The following is a 22558-nucleotide window of genomic DNA, read 5'->3' as shown; positions in this document are numbered from 1 at the left end:
TCATTTCATTCCCATTGGGTTTATGATGAGATGACAGAGTGACTGTACCGAGAAGGAAGCGGGGTGACGTGGGGAGAAAGCCATTGCTGGCCTGTTTTGTCCTGGGCCTGGCATGGGAGCAGCGAGGTGGGAGGAAGATGGCGTGGGGGGCGCCTGAGCGGGACAGCGCCACCTGAGCGGGACATGCCACTTAACACAGGGCTGACGTCGGGGATGGAGAGAGGTGAGATCGCCTACGGGCTGCTCTGCAGGACTTAGAGTCTGAAGTCTCGTTAGGGGTACTGGCAGTTAGTCCCAAAGGCGCGTGGTGGCAGTCTGCTCATGGACACCAGCAGGTCTGTCCTCCCTGGGACCCTGTGCTGTGTCCTTGCAGCTGTAGTCCCTGATGTCACCATCTGTCAGGAGAGCGGCTCCCGCTGTTACGTTCATCGCACGCTCCAGTCTCTCTGCAGCAGACTTGTGGCCAGACGTGGCCACTGGAGTCGGGCCTGGCCTGGCCTTTTCCCTTTTCCTCTGTTTGCCCTGAGCTTTCCCGGGGGAATCTAGGTTTCCGCTTCCCTTGAGAAGTCAGAAGCCCCAGCGAGCCACGGCTGCAGCCACTCGTGACAGCGGTCAGCTGGAGCTCCTGCACTCCCAGCCCCCACGGTCCCCCTGCATCCTGTCACAGAGACACCGTCCCTGCCAGTGGTCGTCCACATACCCTGAGGCTCAGGGCAGCTCTCTGGATTGAGTCTATCAAACGTGGAAATAGGGCTGGGGTGCCGTCGGAGGTCGAGGGCTCTCCCAGCATGGCGGGGTCCGGGTGTCATCCTCAGCACTGCAAAGAAAGAAGAAATAGAACATAAGAGGTGGATTGTGAAGGCCCCTCAGGAGACTCCAGTAGAAACAAAATTCTTACATTTTTTTTAATGTCTTTATTTTTATGTGGTGTCGGGGATCGAACCCAGGGCCTCGCCTGTGCTAGGCAAGCGCTCTACCTCTGAGCCACAGCCCCAGCCCTCTTAGATGTTTAATAAGCAAATATGTGACCCTTGGTGACTGTTACTCGTCTGGCCCACACAGACTTGGGAGATGGAGATCCCCTGTTGTGCCCAGTCCCTCGGCAGGGACATGGGGCTAGTGTCAGTCGGCACTGTGGAGTTTGTGTCACGAGGCTCCCCTGCGCAGGACGGTGTTCATTCAGTAAATAGTTCAGTGAGTGTCTACTTTGAGTCAGAGCTGGGTTCCACAGCAGGGGGACAGAGTGAATGTGGCTGCCAGACCTCACGGGCGCGGAGCTATGTAAGGGCAGGCCGTGCGTGTGAACACACGGTGACAGCACAGGTGTTCTCAGAGAGCCAGGCAGCTTGGGAGAGCAAGTCGCTTTCCCCAGACAAAGGGGGACCGCCATATTGGGCAAAGGAGAACAGAGACATGGAGTTGTGGGGGGTCGTGGGGCATTCAGAGGTCACCAGTGATCTGGGAGCAGCCATTAGCAGGGTGCTGGAGATGTGGCTGCAAAGGAGAGTAGGGAGAAGGGCCAGGGCAGTGTGAGCACAGAGAAGAGGGAGGTGAGCCCCAGAGGGAAGGAGATCAGCTGGTGCCTGGGGAGGTGGATGCTGTTACCCCACTGGCCACTAGGGGGCCCCGAGTGTGGAGACTGAGCAGCGCTTGGGCGTTGAACTGACAGGACTCAGTGACAGACTGAGCCGGGGGATGAAGAGGACGGGGCGGGGAGTGAAGAGGAGGACCTTAAGACAAAGCATGTTGGCCCTGGCGGCTGACCCTCATGAACCAGGGCTGGGGTGTGAAGGCCAGATCCAGAGCACGAGGTCCGTCCCTCTACCCGTGCTGGGTCCCGCTGTGTGGCGGTACCTGGCCCCGGGAGCAGATGGGTGTTGAATGGAGTGCAGAGACAGTGTGGGTGGGGAGGCCTGGGACAGTCCTGCTTCCCTGACACGTGTTGAGTTGACGATCTTCAGCCTGGTGCTGTGGATCAGGGTGCTCCTCTGTGGGTGGAGAGACCCCTGCTCTTTCTCTTCTTGCTGGGCAGATTGACGCCCTCGGTGGCATCCCGGGAGGCAGGGCCACGTCACGCTCCCTCGCTCAGAACTGCCCAGGCTCTGTTCCGTATGTTGACGGCTGTGTTTGATGGATGAGCTTCTGCAGGTCTTTCCCCGATGCTGGGGACTCGGCTTGATTAACAGTAGATGCCATTTACGAGTCAGTGTGTTCGAATGGGCTATCAGGGACGCATCAGTAGTGTTGGTGGCCATCTGTTCTGCTGCCCAGTGGCGCAGGTGCTGGCTGGTCTGAAAGCCTGTCTCACGTGTGTGGCCACGGAGGTCATGGTCTTTGGCTCCCTGTCTCACCCAAAGGTAAGAGAAGCCTGGAGACCCGCTCACGACCCGCGGTCCCAAGTGCCTGCCAGAATTCAGCCTGTGGCTGGAGCAGGGCGAATTCCAGCTTGCTGTTCCTCAGTCGCAGCCAGGCCAGGAGGGGTCGCGAGAGCCATGCTGGCCGAGCTGGCCACGCGCAGGAAGGTTTTGATGGCAGTAGAGGTTTAGGGAACTCACTTTGCTCTTAAGGACCATTAGAGAGGAGCTGCACAGGAATGGTGCTCTGTAGGGCTGGCCTCCTGGCTCGCCGTCCAGGGGTTGGCCAGGGAGCACAAGGGCCATGGCACTCTGGGGACAGCCTGCCCCGCTGCAGGGAGCTCCTAGCATCAGTTGCCAGATCTTCCAAGAGAAGCCAGAGTGTGTTTCTTGTTTTTTTCTTTTTCCTGGGTGCACTATAACTGTGCACGACAGTGGGCATCACACCATGTCTGTTGATACCCACGACACAGTTGATCATCTCCTCCCTGGTACCTCTTCCTCCCCTCCCCTCGTCCTCCCCCATCTCCCTGATAGGGTGATTATCAGTATGGGGTTATCGCAGTTACTGCATCATACCCATAAATGTGTGTATATCGGCAGGATTGGCATTTCGTCCCCAGGACTTCCCCATCCCCTCCACTGGACACACCAGGGTGCCACAAGAAGTCAAATGTGGGCTCAGGAGTGGGTCAGCACAGCAGATTGTACTTCTGCAGAAGGGTGTGGCCCCGAGAACCCACGGGCAAGCAACCTGGGCAGACTGCTTTATCCCCAGTCCGGCTCTGTCTCCCTTGCTCTGATAGGAGTTGTTCAGGGTCACAGTCTAAGCAGTTAGCTAGTTTAAAATTGGGGAGGGCACAGGAAAAGGGCTACAGTTGGGACGGGACATCTGTTAGGGAGTTTACAAATGGCCACATTCTGACCACATGATTTTCTAACTGAAAATGTGTCCATTACACATTGTGAAGTTTAAGTTATAGTAAACACGTCTGTGAGTCACATACAGGTTTAACTTTGATAGAAAAGGAGACATTAATCTTACACCCCCACTTGATAACCCTCCTCTACTCTATTGGTCTTCCTTCTATTTTCATAAGAACCCCCTTTTTTCTTTTCTTTTTTTTTCTTTTTCTCAAGCTTCCGCATATGAAAGAAAACATTTGACTCTTGACTTTCTGAATTTGGCTTATTTCACTTAGCATGATATTCTTCTATTTGCAAACAAACGGCACGATTTCATTCTTCTTTATGGCTGAGTAAAACTCCATTCATCTGTTGCCAGGCACCTGGGCTGGTTCTGTACTGCGCTATTGATCACGTATCACTGTATATGCTGATTATATCGCGATCACATGCTGACTTTAGATCCCTGGGATAAATACCAAGGAGTGGCAGAGCTGGGTCATGGGGGGGTTCCGTGCCTGGTCTCCTGAGGAATCTCCATACTGCTTTCCAAAGGGATTGGACTAGTTTGCGGTCCACCCGGCAACAAGAGAGTGTTCCTTCCCCCCATGTCCTTGCCAGCGTTTGTTGTTATTTATATTCTTGGTAACGACCATCCTAATTGGAGTGAGATGGATTTCAGTGTAGTTTTGATTTGCCTTCCCCGACGGCTAAGGGTGGTAAGATTTTTCATGTATTTGTTGGCCATGTTTCATTTGTTTTTCTTTTGAGAAATAGCTATTTGGCCATTTTTTTATTGGGTTATTTGGGTTTTCTGGTGTTAAATTTTTTGAGTTCTTTATACGTGGTGGATATCAATCCCCTGTTGGGAGAGAAGCTGCAAAGATTTTCTCCCATTCTGTGGGTTCTCTCTTCATGTTCTTTATTGATTTTTGTTTTGTTTTTGGTACTGGGGATTAAACCCAGGGATGCTTTACCACTGAACTACACCCCCAGCCCCTTTTTAAAATGGTTTTTTAGTTTGAGATAGGGTCTTGCTAACTTGCTTCGGGCTTTCACTAAATTGCTGAGGCTGGCCTCAGACTAGGATTGCGATCCACCTTGCCTCAGACTCCTGAATTGCCAGCATGAGGAGCATTTACCTTAATTGTTTTCTTTGTCACGCAGAAGCTTTTAAATTAGATGCCATCTCACACACTGATTCTTGGTTTCACTTCTTGAGCTTCAGGAATCTCACTAAGGAGGTCAGCGCCTGTACCCTGGCTGCAGTGCTGCCCTGTGCTCTCTTGGCATGGCAGAGTCTCTGGTCTAATTCCTAGGGCTTCCATCCACTTTGAGTTGGTTTTTGTTCAGGGTGAGAGAGGGGATCTAGTTTCAGTCTCCTACATGTGGATCTCCAGCTTTGCCCTGCATTTGTTAAAACCTCTTTCTTTTCTCCAGTGTAGGTTTGGGCACCTTTGTCAAGGATCAGACGAGTGTCTGGATTTGTCTCTGTGTCTTCTGTTCCTTGGTTTTTATGTCTGTTTTTATGCCAGTACCATGCCGTGTTTGTTACTAGAGCTCTGGAGTATTATTTGAGATCCGGGGTTATTGTGATTCTCCAGCATTAGGCTCTTTAAAAAGAGTGTTTGTGTGTGTGTGTGTGTGTGTGTGTGTGTGTGTGTGTGTGTGTGAATACTCTCCTGTGGATAAAATCAAACAGTATGGGAAGGTGCCAGGCGAAGTCCTGTCCCCACACCTACCTGCCCGAAGCCCCTCTGAAGGCAGCAGTCTTTCCCCTCGTAGGGTCAGAGAGTCATTCCAGCGCTGCCCTGGGCCTTTTTACTCCCTTGATGACGTGGCTTGGCGGTCACTCTCGGCGTGCCCAGCATTTCCTCGTGTAGGATAGTCAGGTGACCCTGCTTCCCCACACCTTGCCTGATGGTGGCTTTTGGATTGTGTCTTGGCAGGGGCTGTGCGAGCGGACATTCAAGCGTCTCTACCAGTACATGCTGAACGCCGGGCTGGCCAAGGTGGTGTCTCTTCCCTTACAGGAGATTCACCCTGAGTGTGGACCCTGTAAGACCAAGAAAGGTAAAGGCAGTGCTGCCCGGGCCCTGGGTTGGCCGGCCAGCTCCTTCCCCTCCCTCCCCTGGCTCCAGCCTTTCTCCTGGGTCACCTTTTCCTGTAACTGCGTGACTCCACGTCCTTGTCCAGCTCTGCTATGCAGGGCCTGGCTCAGGACCGACTATGTAGAAAGTGCCCCTGATCCAGGCTCGGTGGGCACCCTGTCACCCCAGGGACTTGGAGGCTGAGGCAGGAGATCGTGAATTCAAGGCCAGCCTCAGCAACTTAGCAAGGCCCTATCTCAAAATAAAAAGTAAAGAAATGGGGCTGGGGGTGTGCTCATGGTGTGGTAAAGTGCTTCTGGGTTCAGCCCCAGCACCTCTGTAAAGTGCCCCCGAGTGTCTGCTGGAGGAAGGCGTCAGCCTCTAGCACACCCCACCTCTCCAGTCACAGTGCTCAAGACCAGTTCCTCTTTTCCTCCTTAAACCAAGCCACTCTCCCTTCAGTGAGCCTTTTTGATGTGTTCATATGTCACTTACCAAGAGATTCACTCAGAGAAAAGCATCGTGGGTCATTTTATTTCAGTGTTTGAACCACACAGCAGGGACTTAGGGGAAACCCGGATGGTGCTGGTCAGCCCTCCCCCCCAGTAGCCTCTCTGAGGAAGAAGGAGCCTGAGTTCATATTAAAAGCCCAGAAACCCATCAGAGCGAGCAGTGGGGCAGGTTCCTACTTGTATCAGGGACCCAGACCAGAGTCCCAATGTGGGTTTGCCAGGGTGTCCTCGAACCAGGAGACAGGAGGCATCGTGGCCTGTTAAGCCACAAAGGCAGGAAGTCCCCAGCAGTGGGACCCCTTGATGCAGTCGAGACGGGCTGTGGGCTGCCGTCAGGGAGGGCGCTCTGTTTGCAGCTCATTCTTTATGAGTAGAAGGTCCGTGCGCCCAACCACAGGAAGAGCAGAGAGCAGGTGAACCGCGTCCCTCGTGTCGGGCTCTGAGCTGCAGCACGGCGTCCCTGCCTTCATGGGCTGGCCGCACGAGGGCTGTTCCCACAGCAGTCGCCACAGGTGTGGGGGGAACGCCTTGACCCCACAGTGACGTCCCTGGGGAGAGGAACCTTTCCGCTCCCACCGTGGTACAGTGGGACCATCATGCCATGCGTGGCCCACCATTGCTCCCAGTCTAATCAGGTGGAGGCCACTGCCCTGCTCTGGCCGTGTGACCTCGTCACGGTGGGTGGTGTTGTCACTCTTGCACATGTAAGAAGGTGACAGTTAAGAGCTGCTACGTCACTTGTCGGAGGTCAAGCCATCAGTGCATGGCGGAGGGAGGATCCGAACCTTGTAAAAGACTAGAGACTGTGAGACTTTCAAACCCTCTTAGCTCTCTGTTCTTCCCTGTTCTGCATTCCCCTGCTCTTTCACCTGATGGGCCAGAACCATTTTAACAGCCGAGGGTCGGAGCTCTCGGTGAGACACAGTGGTTGGTATGTTTGTCCTCTCTGTCCTCTGCCCAAATGCCACCGTGGTGAGGATGAGGATCTAAAAGGAATAAACCCACAAGAACAAAGAGAACGGGACAGGAAGTGGCTACAGAGAGCTGTCCTCAACCCGCTGCTGCTGCTGCAGGTGGACGGGCCAGGGGACATGGGGGGTGCTGAGCACCTGAGCAGGGTGGCGGGCAGGAGCGTGAGATTTCAGAGATGCCAGGTGCCTGGGGATTCAAGAGGACTGCTGGGTGGTGTGGGAGAAGCAGCTGCACCCAGGTCCCTCCCCTGCACTGCACAGCCAGGTCATAGGAGTCTGGAGTCACTCAGGAGAGCAGGCACTGGAAGGTTCCAGACTGGGGACAGGGGGGTACCAACAGCAGGGATAGGTGACAGTCTCCACAGGAGACCCAGTTGGCTCCCTTGGCGTGTCGTTTCATGGTGCGAGCCCTCAGTGGCTTCCTAGGTTTTCACCACTTCCTGACCGATGTGGGGCGAGGATTGCTGCCTGTGCTGGCTGACAGGGCCCAGCGTCCCTCGCCACAGCCTCCAAAATGACAGGGTCCAGTGCTGTTTGTGGGTGGTGGGTTTTCTTGGAGGTGGGGGTCGAGCCGGAGACTGAACCAGGACCTCGCCTGTGCTAGGCGAGCACCCCACTGAGCCGTGCCCCGCAGGAAGCGAGATTCTAGAACTCTGGTTTCCAGAGCCTGGGCCAGGGCTGGAGGCTCTTTTCGAAAGAAACTGACAAGTTTGCAGACACTAAACCGGGGGTTTCCCAAGAAAATAGCATCCCTGCTGGCTCACCCTTCACGGAGCCCAGGTGTGCAGCCTTGTCCTTCCTTTGGCCACCTCTGAGGGACCAGACTGGGCAGTGTCAGTGCCTCTGCAGATAACCGAAGAGAACTGATGTTAGCAGAAGCGGTTTTTCACTTGCCAGGAAGCCACAGAAACAAAGGCAGGGGCAGCAGAGAACTTGCAACAACAGTCCTCGGGAGGGAGGAGAAGTCGTGTCCCTGAAACCGGAGCCAGAGGGACGAGGAGCAGGAAACGCGGAGCAGGAAACGCGGAGCAGCTGGGGGGAAACGCAGTGGCTGCCGCCATTAAACCGCCCAGTGAGGGCGAGGCGTCAGGTAGAGGAGAGGACCCCCAGAGCAGCGGCTCCCGAGACAGGACGTGGGAGAGCCACGCCTGGGCTTCCTGGGGGATGGAGCTGCCAGGTGGAGCGCTGCGGGGAACTGCCCCAGGGATGCCACCGCGAGGTCGCCTTTCCAAACAAGGGGTATAAGCTTCCCAAAGCCCATAAAACGGGCGCTGCCGTCGCGGGGTGGCCAGTGAGGGTGGGACGGCGCGGGAGCAGACAGAGCTACTGAAGGGTGCTTGTTGCTGACAGGAACTACTCAAAAACTCACTTCCTGTCTCCTGATGTTTATTGTTGTGCTGCTGGGACAGCAGCAGACACGGACGGGGCGACCCCCTCGTTTCCTGCACCTCGGAGCTCCACTCCCCCTCCACCCGCCGCCTTCCCCGGGTTGTCCTGGCCAGGCGGATGCTGAGGCAGAGGCTTCTCAGGTACCAAGGTTGTGTTGGTGGCACCTGGTTCTGGGGGACCTCATCTCTACAGCACCTGTCCTCACAGTGAGCTGATAAGGTCCCTCGTGTCACCATGGGTTCTGGCTCCTTGGCAGCAACGGCTGTGTGTGAAGATCAGGCTGAGCCAGATATGGAGGAGGAGGAGGAGGAGGAGGCCGAGAAGCTGGTGGGCAAGGCCACTGCCACTGGCATCTTCAATGACTTGGGGTCTGGAAGCAACATCCATCTGTGTGACATCAGCACGAGCAAGCTGGACTTTCCTCACCCCTACTTAGTGCCCAAAAAGAAGGGGACCAGGTTTGGCTGGCACAGATGTGACAAAGGGACCACCACAGTCCTCACTGAGAAAGTCACTGCCCTGGAGATGAAGCTGCTGGAGGACCCTCTCCAAACAGTGGCCACTTCCTGAATGGTGTTGGTGGGTGGCCGGGCACCACTCTGCCAAATGTGGTTCCCGTTTGCTGAATGAAGTGCAATAAAAAATGAGACCCACAGTCCAGGCCTAAAAGGTCCAGCAGCCACATAATAGGAGGGTCTGTGGCGGAGGACCACCCATGCAAGGCCAGCCTCAGCTACTCACTGAGGCCCTGTCCCGATAAATGCATAAATAAGGAAATAAGTGTGGACAGGTGGCTGTTTGGGTGGTAGCTCTGGTAAGGCACCCTGAGTTCAGTCAGAATGAGAAAGGGGGCTGCAGAGGTCCTGAGGGCCTGACTTTGTGGGCATAGCAAGTGACCTGAGGAGACTGGTTCGTCCGCACACCTCAGAAGAAGTATGTGTGGAGGGAGGGCGACCCCAGCACCCCGATATGGACCAGTGTGGCTGGCTGCTCGCCTTCTGCCCTGGCCCAACAGAAGGTGGGCAGCCATGTTTGTTGAGAGAACGCAAACTTGGAAGGACCTAGCCCCTCGCCCTCCCTTCTCTCTCCCTCCCTTTATTTCCTATCTTACTTTGTGGTGCCTGAGTCTGTGAGGTCACGTGGAGGAGCTGGTGACACAGGTAATCACTGGACCACAGGTGTGCGGACCAGAGAGGGAGCAGCTGGGAGGGAAGGGAGCCCTGCTGGGGCGGAGCCTCGTCCTTGGTCCCTGGCTCTTAACACCTTCCTCAGTGCTGAGTGACGGGAGGCCGATTGGCGGGCTGGATGAGTGGGGCATCGGCCTTTGAGTAGAGGGGAAAGAGGATGGCGGAGTCCTGGGCGAGGAAGAGAGGTCTTGGGGCTGAGAGGTGCCTGGGAGCTCCCCTGCCCTGGAGTCTGCTGATCTGAGAACTTAAAGTGCTCTCGACCTGTGGATGTATGGGGGGGGGGGTGTGTGTTTTGTTGAACCAGGAGTGCCTAGCCACTGAGCCACATCCCCAGTCCTTTTAAAAAATATCTTATTTAGAGACAGGGTCTCACTAAGTTGCTTATGGCTTCACTAAGTTGCTAAGGCTGGCTTTGAACTCACGATCCTCCTGCCTCAGCCTCCCAGGACCCTGGGATAACAGGTGTGCAGTACTGCACCCAGCTTATGTCCTGACCCTTGGAAGAAAGGCATTAAAAAATAAACAGACTTGAGTGATTTTGTCTTAAAAGTAGAGAGCAAATAAGGAGGAACCTTAGATTTTTTTTTATATGAGTTGTTGATGGACCTTAATTGTATTTGTTTGTATATGGTCTTAGAATCGAACCCAGTGCCTCACACATGCTAGGCAGCGCTCCTCACTGAGCCGCAGCCCCAGTCTGGAACTTTAGATTTTTAAAGAACCTTTTTTTGCTGGACAGGCAACTGTGGGGAAGAGCATCTCCCAGGCCAGAGGTCGCTGGAAATTCAAACTGACCACTTGAAATGAACACTCACCCTAGTGGACGCTGGAGACGGGTGGGCCTGAGTCCCCTGCTTCAGCCAGTTCCTTGAACTCTCCACACCTGAGTTCCCTCGCCCGGATTACCTGGGGGTGATAGCACTTACTTCCTGGGGTGTCATGAGGCTCACAGGCAGTGGTCACTGAGCAGGGGTCACAAATGGGCGGCGTGTAGGCCAGCCCTGGCTCACAGCATTCTCATTGCCGGCATTTAAAAATCGGGGATTTTTACCTAAGGAGTCTGATGGTCCGCTTCAGTGTAGAAGTCAAGTCAGCAACACTGAAGGGCGCTTCCCCCAGTACTGTGGGTGGAACCCAGGGGCGCGCTATCCCTAGGCCACATCCCAAGCCCTTTTTTAAATTTCGTTCTGAGACAGGGTCTCACTAAGTTGCATAGGCTAGGCTTGCACTTGGACCCTCCTGCCTCAGCTTTTGAGTCATCGAGCTGAAGTGCGTTATCCAGGCAGAGGGGACGCCTTCCTGTTCACTCAGGGCGCCCTGTGCGACCCACAGCCGGCTTGACTGGCGTGTGTCCTGCCTGACCTCAAAAAGTGTGTCCATCCCTGGGCTGTCAGTCAGCGAATGCTGCCAGGGAGGACAGGGCTCAGGAAGAGTCTCTCCACCAGGCCCAGGGGTAACACCTCCCCAGGTGGGGCCAGGGGCTTCCCAGGTGCCAGGCCAGCGCCCTCCCCGCCCTGCCGGCCTCTCCTGGGAAGCCCCATGTGGTGCAGGGAGCCTGTCCCCTCTGTTTCTGTCCCCACCAGTGCAGAGCAAATGTTTGTGGAAGCCAGTTGAATTAAAGGCCCCAGGCCACCTTGACATTTTCAGTCCCAGTGACTGGGTATGACAATTGATCCTCAACGCTCTGTTTTCCCAGGTTGTGGCAATGATAATAGTGGTGACATTGGCAGTAACGGGGTCCATTGAGCGCTGCTCCTATGCCACACTGTGTCCTGAGCACTCTGTGAAGGAGATGCCACGTGTGTCCCCATTTCAGCTGAGGAGACTGACATGCAGAGAGGACACGTCCCTTAGGCAAGGAGGTGCAGCGGGCAGCCGCAGGTTCTCAGCAGATACCCGAGTCCGCTGCCCGCGCCCAGCCTGCAGCCGTGCCCTCTGCCCGTGGTCCTGGCTGCCCTGGGTCTGGGCTCCAGGTCTTAGGTCCCTGTGGTCCCTCCAGGTGGCTTCCTTGAAGGTTCCCCAGACTGAGTGACGCTGTGCCCTGTGGTCTGTCTCCACGCAGAGGTGGGTGGGGTGGGGTGAGGTGGCACCTGGATTTATGTGACACTTGCTGGCAGCTCCCAGCAGCCCTCTCCCTGTCTCGGACCCTTGGGTTGACAGTGCCATTTTGCCAGGTGGCCGGATGAGGGTTCTCACTGAGAACGTGGGAAACGCAGGCTCTCGTGTCCGTTCCACGTCCACACTGCATTTTTTCTACCAGTAAATTGTGCTTCCTGATAGGGACGTGAGATTCTAACTTCACCAGGTGGGGGGGTCCATTAGATCACGTGATCTGCTGAGCCTCAGTTTCCTCTTCCTTAAAGCCAGTGACTTGCAGGGCACCAGGTGAGGAGCAGGAGGAGAAAGAGCTCCTGAAACCACCTGCTTGGCCCTCCTCCTTGGCTCCTCGAACGGCCATGTTCAGCCCTGGGTCTGCAGTGCTGGAGAGCCCGGGATTCCTTTGTGCTGACCTGCTGACCGCAGTGCACTGTACCTTTAAAAGGTTCCTCAGGCACTGTGGTCACCTGGCCCTTTGTTCCTGGGAGCAAGCCCTGCCAGGTCCAGTGGTTGCCATCACCAGCCCCCAGTTCCCCCAGGGCGGGTTGCTGGTCTGGAGAGGGCAGCTCAGGTGGGGGGACAGGCAGCTGCTCTGGGCGCCTGTGCTCACTCGCACTCCCTGGGGTCCTCTTTGCTTTTGGCTTTAGCCAATTAATGTTCTGGAACATGCTCCCCAGAAATGGAAAATAGCAGCTTAAGGGATTCCAGTAATAAAAACTGGGGGGTTTTGTCTTCTTTTGGGGTGCTGGGGATGGAGCCCAGGGCCGCGCACAGGCTGGGCAGGTGCTCACCCTGAGCTACATCCTCAGTCCCCAGAATTGGAATTCCAAGGCCGGTCAAGCTCCAGAGTTGTGGGAGAGGTGTGGTGTGAAGGGCGTGCAGCAGGGTCCCCGGGTCCCCTGGAATCAGGAAGGCAGGCCCGTCCCTCCCTTGCCTGCCCTATTTCCTCCATTGACCCTCAGCCCCGGGAGGCCAAATGCTGTGTGTAGCCCCGGTCACAGGCAAGGCGGTCAGGCTGAGGAAGGCCTGTGGCCTGCAGCCTCAGCCCACTGGGCAGGCTCACCCAGGTCCGGAGCAGGAGAGTCTAGGTGCTGACCCCTGGGCCCGCTGCCTGGGACACGAGCGTCTCCAAAGCCATGATGTGCTTGACAGGGTTCAGGGAAAGGGACTGGTGTGTTGACAAAGTGCAGAGATTTTTGGGTAAATAAACTGGGACTGACTTGTCATGCATACAAAGAAAGTGTGGCTGGGACATAAGGTAAAGAAGTTGGCTGTGCTCTGGGGTCAGGCAGGGCGACCTGCCCCCTGGCCCCAGACCTGCCCAGCAGCCACCCAGCTGAGCTGCTCTGGTCCTTTGGAGAGCACCGCGGCCTCACAGGGCGAGGTGACGGAGCAGGCAGCCACAGCACCTCTGCTGCGTCTCGGGCCCTGTCAGCCCTGTGGCTGCTGACACCGCCCTGCGTGATTGCAGGGCAAGGAGTGACCGCGGCTCACAGCCTCCCAGCATCCTCTTCCTCGCTGCCCAGCCTCACTGCCCAGGCTGCAGGCCATGCTCAGAACCCGAGCAGGTTCCCGTGACCGAGGCCAGTGCTGGGGCGTATCTTACCATAAGAGACCAGGAGCCCTTGACCCCGCTGGTGTCTGCGGTGCCTCCTTCTGTGCCAGGCCTGGCTGGCAGGGCCACGGCACCCTCTGTGCTGCTGCCACCCCGCCCCCCGTGGCTTTCCTCTTGTCACCAGGTCCCCTTTGCAGGCCTCCTCACGCGGGCCCCATCCTGGGTGCCAGGGAGACAAGGCTCAAGGGCAGGCACAGGTCCCCAGCCTGGAGCCACCGCCCAGCGGGAGAGGCTGCCACATCCCAGGACAGCAGGCACTGCGCTGTCCCTTCCCTGGGTGTCTCTGATTACATTAAGGACCAAGTGGAGGTACTTTTCAGGCCTCGTGCCCCGACATGCAGTTGTCAGCTGGCGGGGTGACCGTCTGTCTGCAGGGGGAGTCGTGACCCCTCAGGTCCTGTCTCCTCACTGCTGCAAACCTTGCTCCTGTTCCCAGGGACCAACGTCATGGTTCGGTGCCTTAAACTGCTGAAGGAATTTAAGCGGAAGGTTGAAGATGACCATGATGACGATGATGACGAGGAGGCCATCTCCAAGGGGCTGCCCCCCGTGGACATCGTGTACGAGCGGGACATGCTCACGCAGACCTACGAGCTCAGTGAGTCCCCTTGGCGCCCGCTCCGACGCCGCTCTGGAGCACTTGAGTGGAGGCCGTAGGCGGAGGCTGTGGTGCCTGGAAGCTCCGCGGTTCCCTTGGGTCAGAGTCAAGTTCAGAGCCTTGGTGCCACATTGCTGTGCAGTGTTAGTCTCCGAGCCTCGTCCCCTCATCTGTAAAGCGGGGTGTGTTGGGGTTCCTAGCTAGGCAGGACCAGGCCACATGTCGGGACAGAGACGGACCGAATTCGTTAGGGGTCGGCCTGCTGATGACAGAGGCTGGGCAGGCCTGCCCCAGAGCAGAAGGGCATCCAGCTTTAGAAGAGGGAGCGGGTGAATTCACCTCTCCTCTCCGCCTTTTCATGCTCCCTGGGCCCCCGCTGATTCGTTGGTGCCTGCCCACCCTAGGGCAGGTCTTCCCCAAGCAGCCGACCCCCTCACAGGCCCATCTCCTCCAGAAATACGCTTGTAGACACTTCCAGAAATCATCCTTTCCCAGGCATCACTGCATCCAGTCAGGTCGATGTCTAAAACTGACCCGCACACGGGGTAGCACCTGCGCTATCAATTATGAGGGCTGAAATATCCAGAACAGGGTCTGCTACGTAGAAAGCATTAAAAAAAAAACTGCTGTTTATCTTAGTCCATTTTCTGGTCCTATAGCAAAGCACCCAAGACTGGATGATTTATAAAGAAAAGGTTTGACTCTGCCTTAGACTTAGGGAGGCCAGGAAGTTCAGACAGGGTCCCGGCATCGCTCAGTTTCTGGCTCTGGCCTTAGGCCACTCCATGCCTGGACAAAAAGCCAGAGGGTTGCGGATTTGTGGAGAAGAGACAGACACAGAGTGGCCTTGCTGCTAGGCCACCTGCTCTCGTGGTGACTAATCAGTGGAAACACACTGGCATTCGGCCATCCACAAGGGCCCTGCCCCCCCAGTCACCTCCCCCAGGTCCCCGCTCCCCACACTGCTGCAGGGAGGGTTCCGGCTCCACAGAGATGGAGATGGGGGAGATGAACGAACCCACAGCACGGCACCCATGGCCCTACGTCCTGGCCTGCGGTCGCCACAGGCTGGGAGTCCTAATGACAAAGGGACAAAAACTCTCCCGTTCCTCACCTTTCCTCTGGGCCCCAGAATCTGTGTAGGACATCAGGGACCCAGTGCCACTGGGGGCAGAGGACGCAGGGCCCTGGCTCAACCGCGGGTTGGAAGCCACACAGCACATCGCTGGCCTCCTTGGAGGGCGGCCGGGCAGTTGGCAGGATGGGTTCCTCAGACCCCGTTTGGGGACAGTGTCCCTTAGCTCTTCGTTCCCATTTGTAGCCTGTTGCTGATGGGAAGTGTCCCGGCTTCCTGGGCGAGCTGGCCCCCTCTTGTTCCTGCCCGTGCCGTGGGGCAGGGCCTCCTCGCCCTGACTGGCTTCCTGGCAGGAAATGGAGAGGAGAGGGTTCCCAGCAGTCAGGAGCTTGGCCGCCAAGTCTGCCCTGCGGTTCACACATCCCCTGGGCACGGGCCCACCTCCGCTGCCCGCTGGCCTCCTTCCTGGGGTCCTCAGCCTCAGATTAGAAGAGAGAGTTTAAAAGGGCCTCGTGGGAAGATGAGATAACAGTCCCCAGGAGCCAAGTTGGTGACAGGACGAGAGTTGAGGACCTACATAGCACGGAGCTGTGCGCGGTCAGCAGCCAGTCCTTCCCCAGGGCACCAGGCAGTCATCTCCTCCCGTGGTCCGCGCTGAAGGCTGCTGCAGAACAGTGTGGCTGTCGGTGTCCCAGTGCCTGGTCTACCAGGAAAGAAACCTGGGAAATGCACGTTAAAAAGTTCTCAGTTAAAAATTTTTGCTTTTGAAAAGCCTTCATCAGTGCATTATGGTCACACGTGGTGGTAGGGTTCGTTTTGATGTGATCGTACGTGAACGTGACAGTTTGCTCAGGAGGGTTGGTCTCCTTCAGGTGAAAAAAGTCCATGTGAAAGGGCTGGTTTCCTGCTGCTGAGTGAAATGGCCCTCCTGGCCCTGGTGGACGAGCCCCCAGTAGACGAGCCCCAGCGGCCGTACACTTGGGGTGCTGGTGTGGTGGAGCCCACTAGAGCTGTCTTGTTCTCAAGTGTTGGTGGAGCCTGGGGGAGCAGGAGAGGAGGGCCCGTCCTGCCCTCTCTGTTGGCTTTGCTGCTCCGACGCCCCTGCACCTGGGAGGGGGGTGACTTGGCACAGCTGCCCAGGCGCGGCTGGGGCTCACGCTGTTGTTCCTCACAGTTGAGCGCAGAGGCACCAAAGGAATTTCCCAGGCTGAGATCCGAGTGGCCATGAACGTGGGAAAGCTGGAAGCCAGGATGCTCTGCCGGCTGCTCCAGAGGTTCAAGGTCGTCAAGGTAACACGTCTGGCTGGGCCCAGCGCACGCTCACGAAGCCACGTGTCAGAGGAGCAGATCACCTGCCATCTGTGCCTAGGAGCAAAGGCTCCCTGGGGCTCCCCCGTCACTGCTGCGGCCTTGTCCCCACTTGTCAGACCTGGAGCAGTTGTCAGCTTTGGGAAGTCACAAGGCAGGGCACCTACACCTGAAGCTGGCTCCCGGGTGGGGACGGGCAGCTGGGCCGTGAGTGTCCGTCCACCTGCCCGCTCCGTGTTTATGTGACAGGAGGGCGTCGGGCAAGCTAACTGCGTGTCCCTTCTGTGATCCAGACCTGCCCTCCTGCTGCCCCTGTCAGTCAGCTCTCTGTCACTGTGTGGGATGTGACTCAGGAAAGGTCGCCCTGGCTCGTGGTTCTGCAGTGTCCAGTCGCTGGCTCTGCGCAGCACATGGTTGCGGGGACACATGGTGAAGCGACTGCTCCATCATGAGCCAGAAGGACAGAGAAGATGACTGGGGTCCCAGAACCGCTTTGGGAGCATGGTGACCTAAGGGCCTCCCACTAGGTCCCACCTCCTAGAAACTCTGTTACCCTCACTAGTGCCACCCTGGGTACTGAAACTTTCCCACGTCACCCTCTTCTTGCCCACATTTTGGACACTTTGCCTGAAGGCAGGATTCTGGGTGAGCTCATGATGGCAGAGCACTTGGTGCCCCCCACCCCTGTGCCGTGTGCACTGACGCCACTCCTTACCCCATGGAGCCTCCGCCCCCTGTTCCAAAAGATAAAGTGAGCACAGATCAGCGATGACCAGGCCACTAGTCCTGTGCTGTGGCTGCAGGCCTGGACGCTCTAGTGCCCGGCAGCCACTGAATTCTGTGTGACAAACACTCCCTACCTGCTGACCATTATTTTTGTGAGCCGGGCCTGTGCCCGGCCCAGAGGCTATTGGGAAGGTCACGTTAGGACCCTGCGCCCCAGGAGCTCGCAGTCTCAGTGCACACGGGGGCAGGATTGCATCCGGAGCCGTCTCCACCGGCTCGTGGAAGCAAGGGCCAGGAGACAGGGCAGGAAGGGGCCCCAGGCCATGAGACAGGAGAGCACTGGGGACAGCAAGACCAGGCCACCAGCCTGTGGTGGGTGCAGCAGGCTCTTTTCAGCAGAATAAACACACTCCTGTCCCCTGTAGGGATTCATGGAAGACGAGGGCCGGCAGCGGACGACCAAGTACATCTCATGCGTGTTTGCGGAGGAGAGCGACCTGAGCCGCCAGTATGCCCGGGAGAAGGCCCGCAGCGAGCTGCTGACCACCGTGAGCCTGGCCTCGGTGCCCGAGGAGACACTTCTGCCCGAGGGCGAGGACGCCTTCCTCTCCGAGTCGGACAGCGAGGAAGAGAGCAGCCGCAGCAAGCGCAGGGGCAGGGCCTCCCAGGGCCACCTGAGGTCCTCTGTGGACCTGGGACCAGGCACCCAGCCTCATCACTCCACGCCAACCAAAGGTAGGTGGCTGGCACGGGTGGGGGCGTGTGGGGCCGAGCGCCTGGGCCTGCGCCTGAAGTGTCCGTTCAGCTCAGTAGGCACCTCCGGGCCCCTCGGTGCTGCCCTGAGTCGGGGCGCACAGGTGTCACTCGCATCTCCTAGGAGGCTTGGCGAGGACAGTCATGTGGTCTGTCTCCTGCCTGCCTGCACAGCAGTGTCCTTGGCAAATGTTTTGTTAGGTTTTTACTATTAAAGGAATAGAATTCCGGAAGGTTCCTCTGTTCCCTTCCCTCGACATCTATCCAAAGCTCCCTGGGGTTTTGGTTCAGTAGAGATGACTGTTTGTGAAGCGCCCTGGAGGTGGGGCTGATGGCGAGTTTGCAGATCTAGCATCTGGCCTTGTGAGAGGGACACTGGCTGCCCGCGGGTCCTCACCTGTCTTTGAAGTGACAGTCAGCAGGTGTGGCCTGTTGGCTCCTGTGGCTGCCAAGCACAGAAGCCCTTGTCCCTTCCCTCTTGATGGTTCCCCTCCTGCCCTCGTCACAGGTGGGTGGAAAGTCCTAAACCTACACCCGTTGAAGAAGCAGCCGTCTTCCTCCGCAGGAGCTGCCGAGGACAGGGCCTGCCGGGGCCCCGCGGGCAGGGACGGCCTGCTGGACTCCAGCAGCAACTCAGACCTCAACATGTCCTTCGGCTCCCACTGCGTGGAGAGCAACAGCGGAGACATCGCAGTGATCGAGGAGGTCCGGCTGGACAACCCCAAGGTCAGTGTTGGCCAGGGGAGGGCATTGTCTCTGAGGGAGCCTGGCCGCTGGGCCAGCCTGCTCCTGCCTGTGCCTGAAACTCAAGGATAGCAGCCGAGCCAGGGGCAGGGCCAGGGCCAGGCACCAAGGGCTAGCTCTGTGCTCACGGGAGCCACGTCCTTGTTCCCACGCTCCTTCACGTGCCCGCACCCTGCACACAAGTCACCTGCACTGTGATGTCCCCAGGTTCCCTCTCCAACAGCTTATTCTTTTCACTCGAGTTTATTTTGCAAGGAATTCTGTGTTGCCAGTTTAGATGGCTGTGAGCTGGTGTTGCCCCAGAGGACGTTGGCCAAAGAGACATTTTGATTGTCACCACTTAGGGAGGGGACTCTCCCAGCAGTGCGGCGGCCAGGCCGGGGTACTGGTTATGGCTGCTGTTGATTGGACAGGTCCTGGCATGTTGCCCAGTGGGCCTCGAACCAGGCTCGAGTGGTCCTCCTGCCTCGGCCTCCAGGCAGCCCTGCCCGCATGCAGGGTTAGGGCTAGGGCACCCTGCGCCTGGCTACGGCTGCATGTTTTCTTCCTTTCTTTTTGTGGCTCTGGATGTCCAGCCCGGGGCCTGGTTTGTGCGGGCCAGTGCTCCAGCGCTGCGCCCCACCCTGCCGGTCAGTGGTGCCTTGTCCAGCACAGACTCAGCCACGGTCCAGGCCAGGAGCACTCACTGTGAGGGAAGAGTAACCCTCAAACAGATCAGAAAGCGTGTCCGGCATCTTGTCCACACGCTGCATGCTCCAAGGCGTCAAAGGCACAGTGGGGCAGGCCAGGGCTTTGTCATCCGTGTGAGGACAGGGGTTAGAAGGTGACGGGCACAGGATGCCGTCTCATCACGTGATTCCAAAGGTGCCTCCGATTCTGCCAGGCCTTTGGGAGCAGAGCAGACGAGGCCCCCTGGGGGGTGGGCTGTGGTGGGTGGGTGGCTTCCTGCTGCTGCTGGTTTGGGGTACGGCCCTGCAGGGTAAATCCCAGCTCTGGGCTGTGGGGGACGTGGGGCCCCTATGGGTTGGTGGCTGTCCCTGAATCAAGTGAGTACCAAGTGGGGACCGTACTCACCCTGCCCTGCTGCTCCTCTGTGCTCTGCTCCTGTCCCTGTGGACATATGGGGCTCGGTTGGGGTGCTCACAGACCCACTGAGCCCTTCCTCCCTGCTGGGTGCCCAGGCTCCCTGTCCATCACTACTGGCCTTGTCACCAGCTGGGGAAGCTGGGCCTGCCAGCTCTGTCCCCAGCAGGGCTCCCACTGTGTCCCCTGCCCTCCTCTCCCCGCCCCTTGCCATCAGGTCTGTGAGGCCCCAGCACGCGCTGCCTACAGCCTGGGGCTCCGTGGTCTCTGCCCACTTGGCTCCTCTCTGGTGGAAAGTCACTCCTGAATGGCGGTGGCACTGCCTCCCCATTTTGGGTCTTTCTGGGGATAGTGGCGTTCTCTGCTCCTGGTGGCTCTTGGCAGGGTGTGTCTCCGCTCCCCAGCAGCCGTGGCCAGCAGCCAGCAGAGTGCTCGCTCTGACCCTCGGGGTGCCCTCTTGGGCCCAGCAGCCCACCCCCTGGTGGAAGTGCTGCCCGGCCTGAGTGCCCACATGGGCCGAGTGCACCTACGCGGCTATGTTGAGCCGCTACCCCAGCCAGGAGTGAGGAGCCGGCCAGCAAGCCGTGCCCAGCTGCCATGCCCGCCACACAGTGACTTGTGCCCAGTGACCCACGGGGCGTGTGCTGGGTTTAGGGTCCACCCAGGGCTCGCTTCTGAGCTTCCCCAAGGTCTGACCCAGGGCACGTGGCATAGGCTCCCGTTCACCCCAGGGACACCCGGGCTGGGCTCCAGAGCCTGCTGCTGCTTCTAGTCCGGTGCTTCCTGAGGGACGCGCAGGGGCCCTGTCCCAACTCCATCTCAGTGGCGCAGACAGTCCTGGGCTCGCCGAGCCCTGGGCTCCTCCCCTGTGAGGTGGATGGTACTGAGAAGGCCGTGGAGCATTTTGAGGACACAAACCCCATGGGCCTCAGTGAGAAGCCGTCCCTTGCCTCCCTGGGGTGGGCCCCGGGGTTGCTGCGGTAACACTGAGGCCTGTTCTGGGGCCAGCAGATCCCCCGGGCCCAGGAGCCCCTGCTGGCAGGTGGCTGTGCCACTTCAGAACCCTGAAGGGACCCACCTCTTGACTTCCCTTCCTGAGGGCTGGGAGGGCACGACCCCTTGGCAGTGTCCGGCCCTGGCTGAGCCCGCCTGTCTTGTCCCCCAGGACAGCAGTGGTTCCCAGAGGACCGGCAAGCACGGCACGGGCCAGGACAAGCCGCACAAGACGTACCGGCTCCTGAAGCGCAGGAACCTGATCATAGAGGCCGTCACCAACCTCCGCCTCATCGAGAGCCTGTTCACGTAAGCCCCGGGCACCTGCCCCGGCCCCGTCGGCCTCTGCTCTCCGTGTCCCTTTGTGGTCGGGAGGGTCCGAGTGCTCCTGCCGTTCTGAAGCTGGGCCTGACGGGGTGGGGGAGCGGGCGTGCCTCTGCCCCCCAAGGCCACCGTGGGCTGGGGGGGGGCTTGTAAGGAAGGAGAAGCGGCCCCAGCAGCGCTGGCCTGGGCTGGAGGAGGCCGATCTGTGGCCGGTCCCTGCAGCCCCCTCTGCCAGCGCCTCCTGGGCCAGCAGGCAGCGTGAGGGCCACTTCAGAGGAGGGGCCTTGCCCTCAGTCAAGGACGTGGCTTCTTCATGCTCGGTCCCTGACTGGGGCTGGACTCGGGGACAGGGGCCATCTGCAGATACGGTGTCACCTTGGTCCCCTCTTCTGTGCAGCGAGGGGCTTGGCGAGATGTTCCTAGCGAGCCTTTTAGACCCGGCATTCTGTGACCAGAGATCTAGAAGTGTCACTGTAGTGACTCAGTGAGACCTAGAGAGTGAGATGTGTCGAGGAGGAATAAGGAGCAGCTCAGGTCTGAGGGGACGGTGGTGACGGGAACGTCCCTTAGCTAGACGATCAGTGAGCGCCTGGACTTGGTGAGGACGATAGCCTCCTGCCCCCGCTCCCCTCCCAGCTGTCCCAGGCCCCGATGCCTTGGGGTGCCGGCAAGGCTTGGCTGGGGGCCCTGCAGGGGGCCGTCTGGCATGTCCTCACGTGCTGTAGGGAGGGGTCTTCAGGGCTCCTGGAGGCCCACCTTCCTGGGGGAGGAACCCCATCACGCCTGGTTTGTGCTGGGTGCCGTCGGGGGGGTCCTTTGGCGTGGAGAGTGGCCTGCTGTGTTCTGATGGGCAGCCTGAACTGCTTATTTTGTGACGTCGCAGGATACAGAAGATGATCATGGACCAGGAGAAGCAGGAGGGCGTGGCCACCAAGTGCTGCAAGAAGTCCATCGTGCGCTTGGTGCGGAACCTGTCCGAGGAGGGCCTCCTGAGGCTGTACCGCACCACGGTCATCCAGGACGGCATCAAGAAGAAGGTACTGGCTCCCCGGGCCCGCGCCAGCCCTGCTGAGGGCCTCCCCGCCCCTTGCCCTTGCCCTCGCCCTCGGCCTTGGCGCCTCTCAGTGGTCCCTCTGTTGTGGGTGACTCCGCGTGTCCCAGTGTGCAGCATGCCCCTGACCTGGGGATCAGGGGTTCCCAACTTTGAGAGATGGATACAGAAAAGAGTGACAGCGTGGTTGATGTGAGAGTGGCGAGTCACCCAGGCAGAAGTCCCCTGCAGCCGGCCTTGGGTAAGGGAGGGAGAGGGCAGGCAGCGTCAGGAGGAGCTCAGGGACATTCAGAAGGTGGAGCACCTTCCATCCCGGGAGGGCAGGAGGGAGTGGCGGCCCAGCGAGCGAGCACGCCAGTCTCCAGCCCACTGACCCATCACCTCCGTCTCACTTTGTTGATTTCTGTAAAATGTCAAGTTTGGGGCCGTTCCCATGGCAATGGTCGCTCCACGACTTTGCACATATTCTATGGCATAAATTTTTCAGGGTCAGTAATTTGTGGTGGCGCAGCTGGGCACTGGGGGACGGTCACTATTAATTTCTGACCTCCCTTCCAGACTGTGGTTCCCACCTCTGCCTTGAGAAAGCTCTGCTTGGGGCCTCTGCTTTCTCATCAGCCGCCAAGGTCGTTCCTGCTCTCACTGTCCCCAGCACGGGGCTGCACCCAGCCCTTTTCATTTTTATTTGGAGACGGGGTCTGGCTGAGTGGCCTAGGCTGCCCTCAACCCTGGGACCCTCCTGCCTCGGCTCCCAGCAGCTGGGGCTGTAGCAGGAGCCACGG

The 22558-nt window shown here is 58.4% G+C and overlaps 1 protein-coding gene and 1 pseudogene across 3 annotated transcripts in view; both read left to right on the top strand.

Moving 5' to 3' along the window:
- Positions 1 to 22558, top strand: part of Gtf3c1 (general transcription factor IIIC subunit 1) — a 60221-nt gene that overhangs the window by 10735 nt on the left and 26928 nt on the right. For 2 of the 3 annotated variants that reach the window (XM_048789693.1, XM_015491191.2), the window contains exons 6-12: positions 5210 to 5333; positions 13558 to 13719; positions 15969 to 16084; positions 17254 to 17563; positions 18090 to 18307; positions 20574 to 20710; positions 21609 to 21762. In XM_048789693.1, coding sequence (XP_048645650.1) covers positions 5210 to 5333; positions 13558 to 13719; positions 15969 to 16084; positions 17254 to 17563; positions 18090 to 18307; positions 20574 to 20710; positions 21609 to 21762 — 1221 coding nt within the window. The remainder of the gene's footprint in view (positions 1 to 5209; positions 5334 to 13557; positions 13720 to 15968; positions 16085 to 17253; positions 17564 to 18089; positions 18308 to 20573; positions 20711 to 21608; positions 21763 to 22558) is intronic. The other variant, XM_048789694.1, reaches the window with a different exon arrangement.
- On the top strand, positions 6735 to 10838 carry LOC107146476 (annotated as a pseudogene).

The sequence above is a fragment of the Marmota marmota genome, unplaced genomic scaffold, assembly GCF_001458135.2.
Source record: "Marmota marmota marmota unplaced genomic scaffold, marMar, whole genome shotgun sequence".
Classification (NCBI taxonomy): Eukaryota; Metazoa; Chordata; class Mammalia; order Rodentia; family Sciuridae; genus Marmota; species Marmota marmota.
Note: the sequence above shows the minus strand (reverse complement) of the source record. Positions and strands in the feature narration are given on the sequence as shown.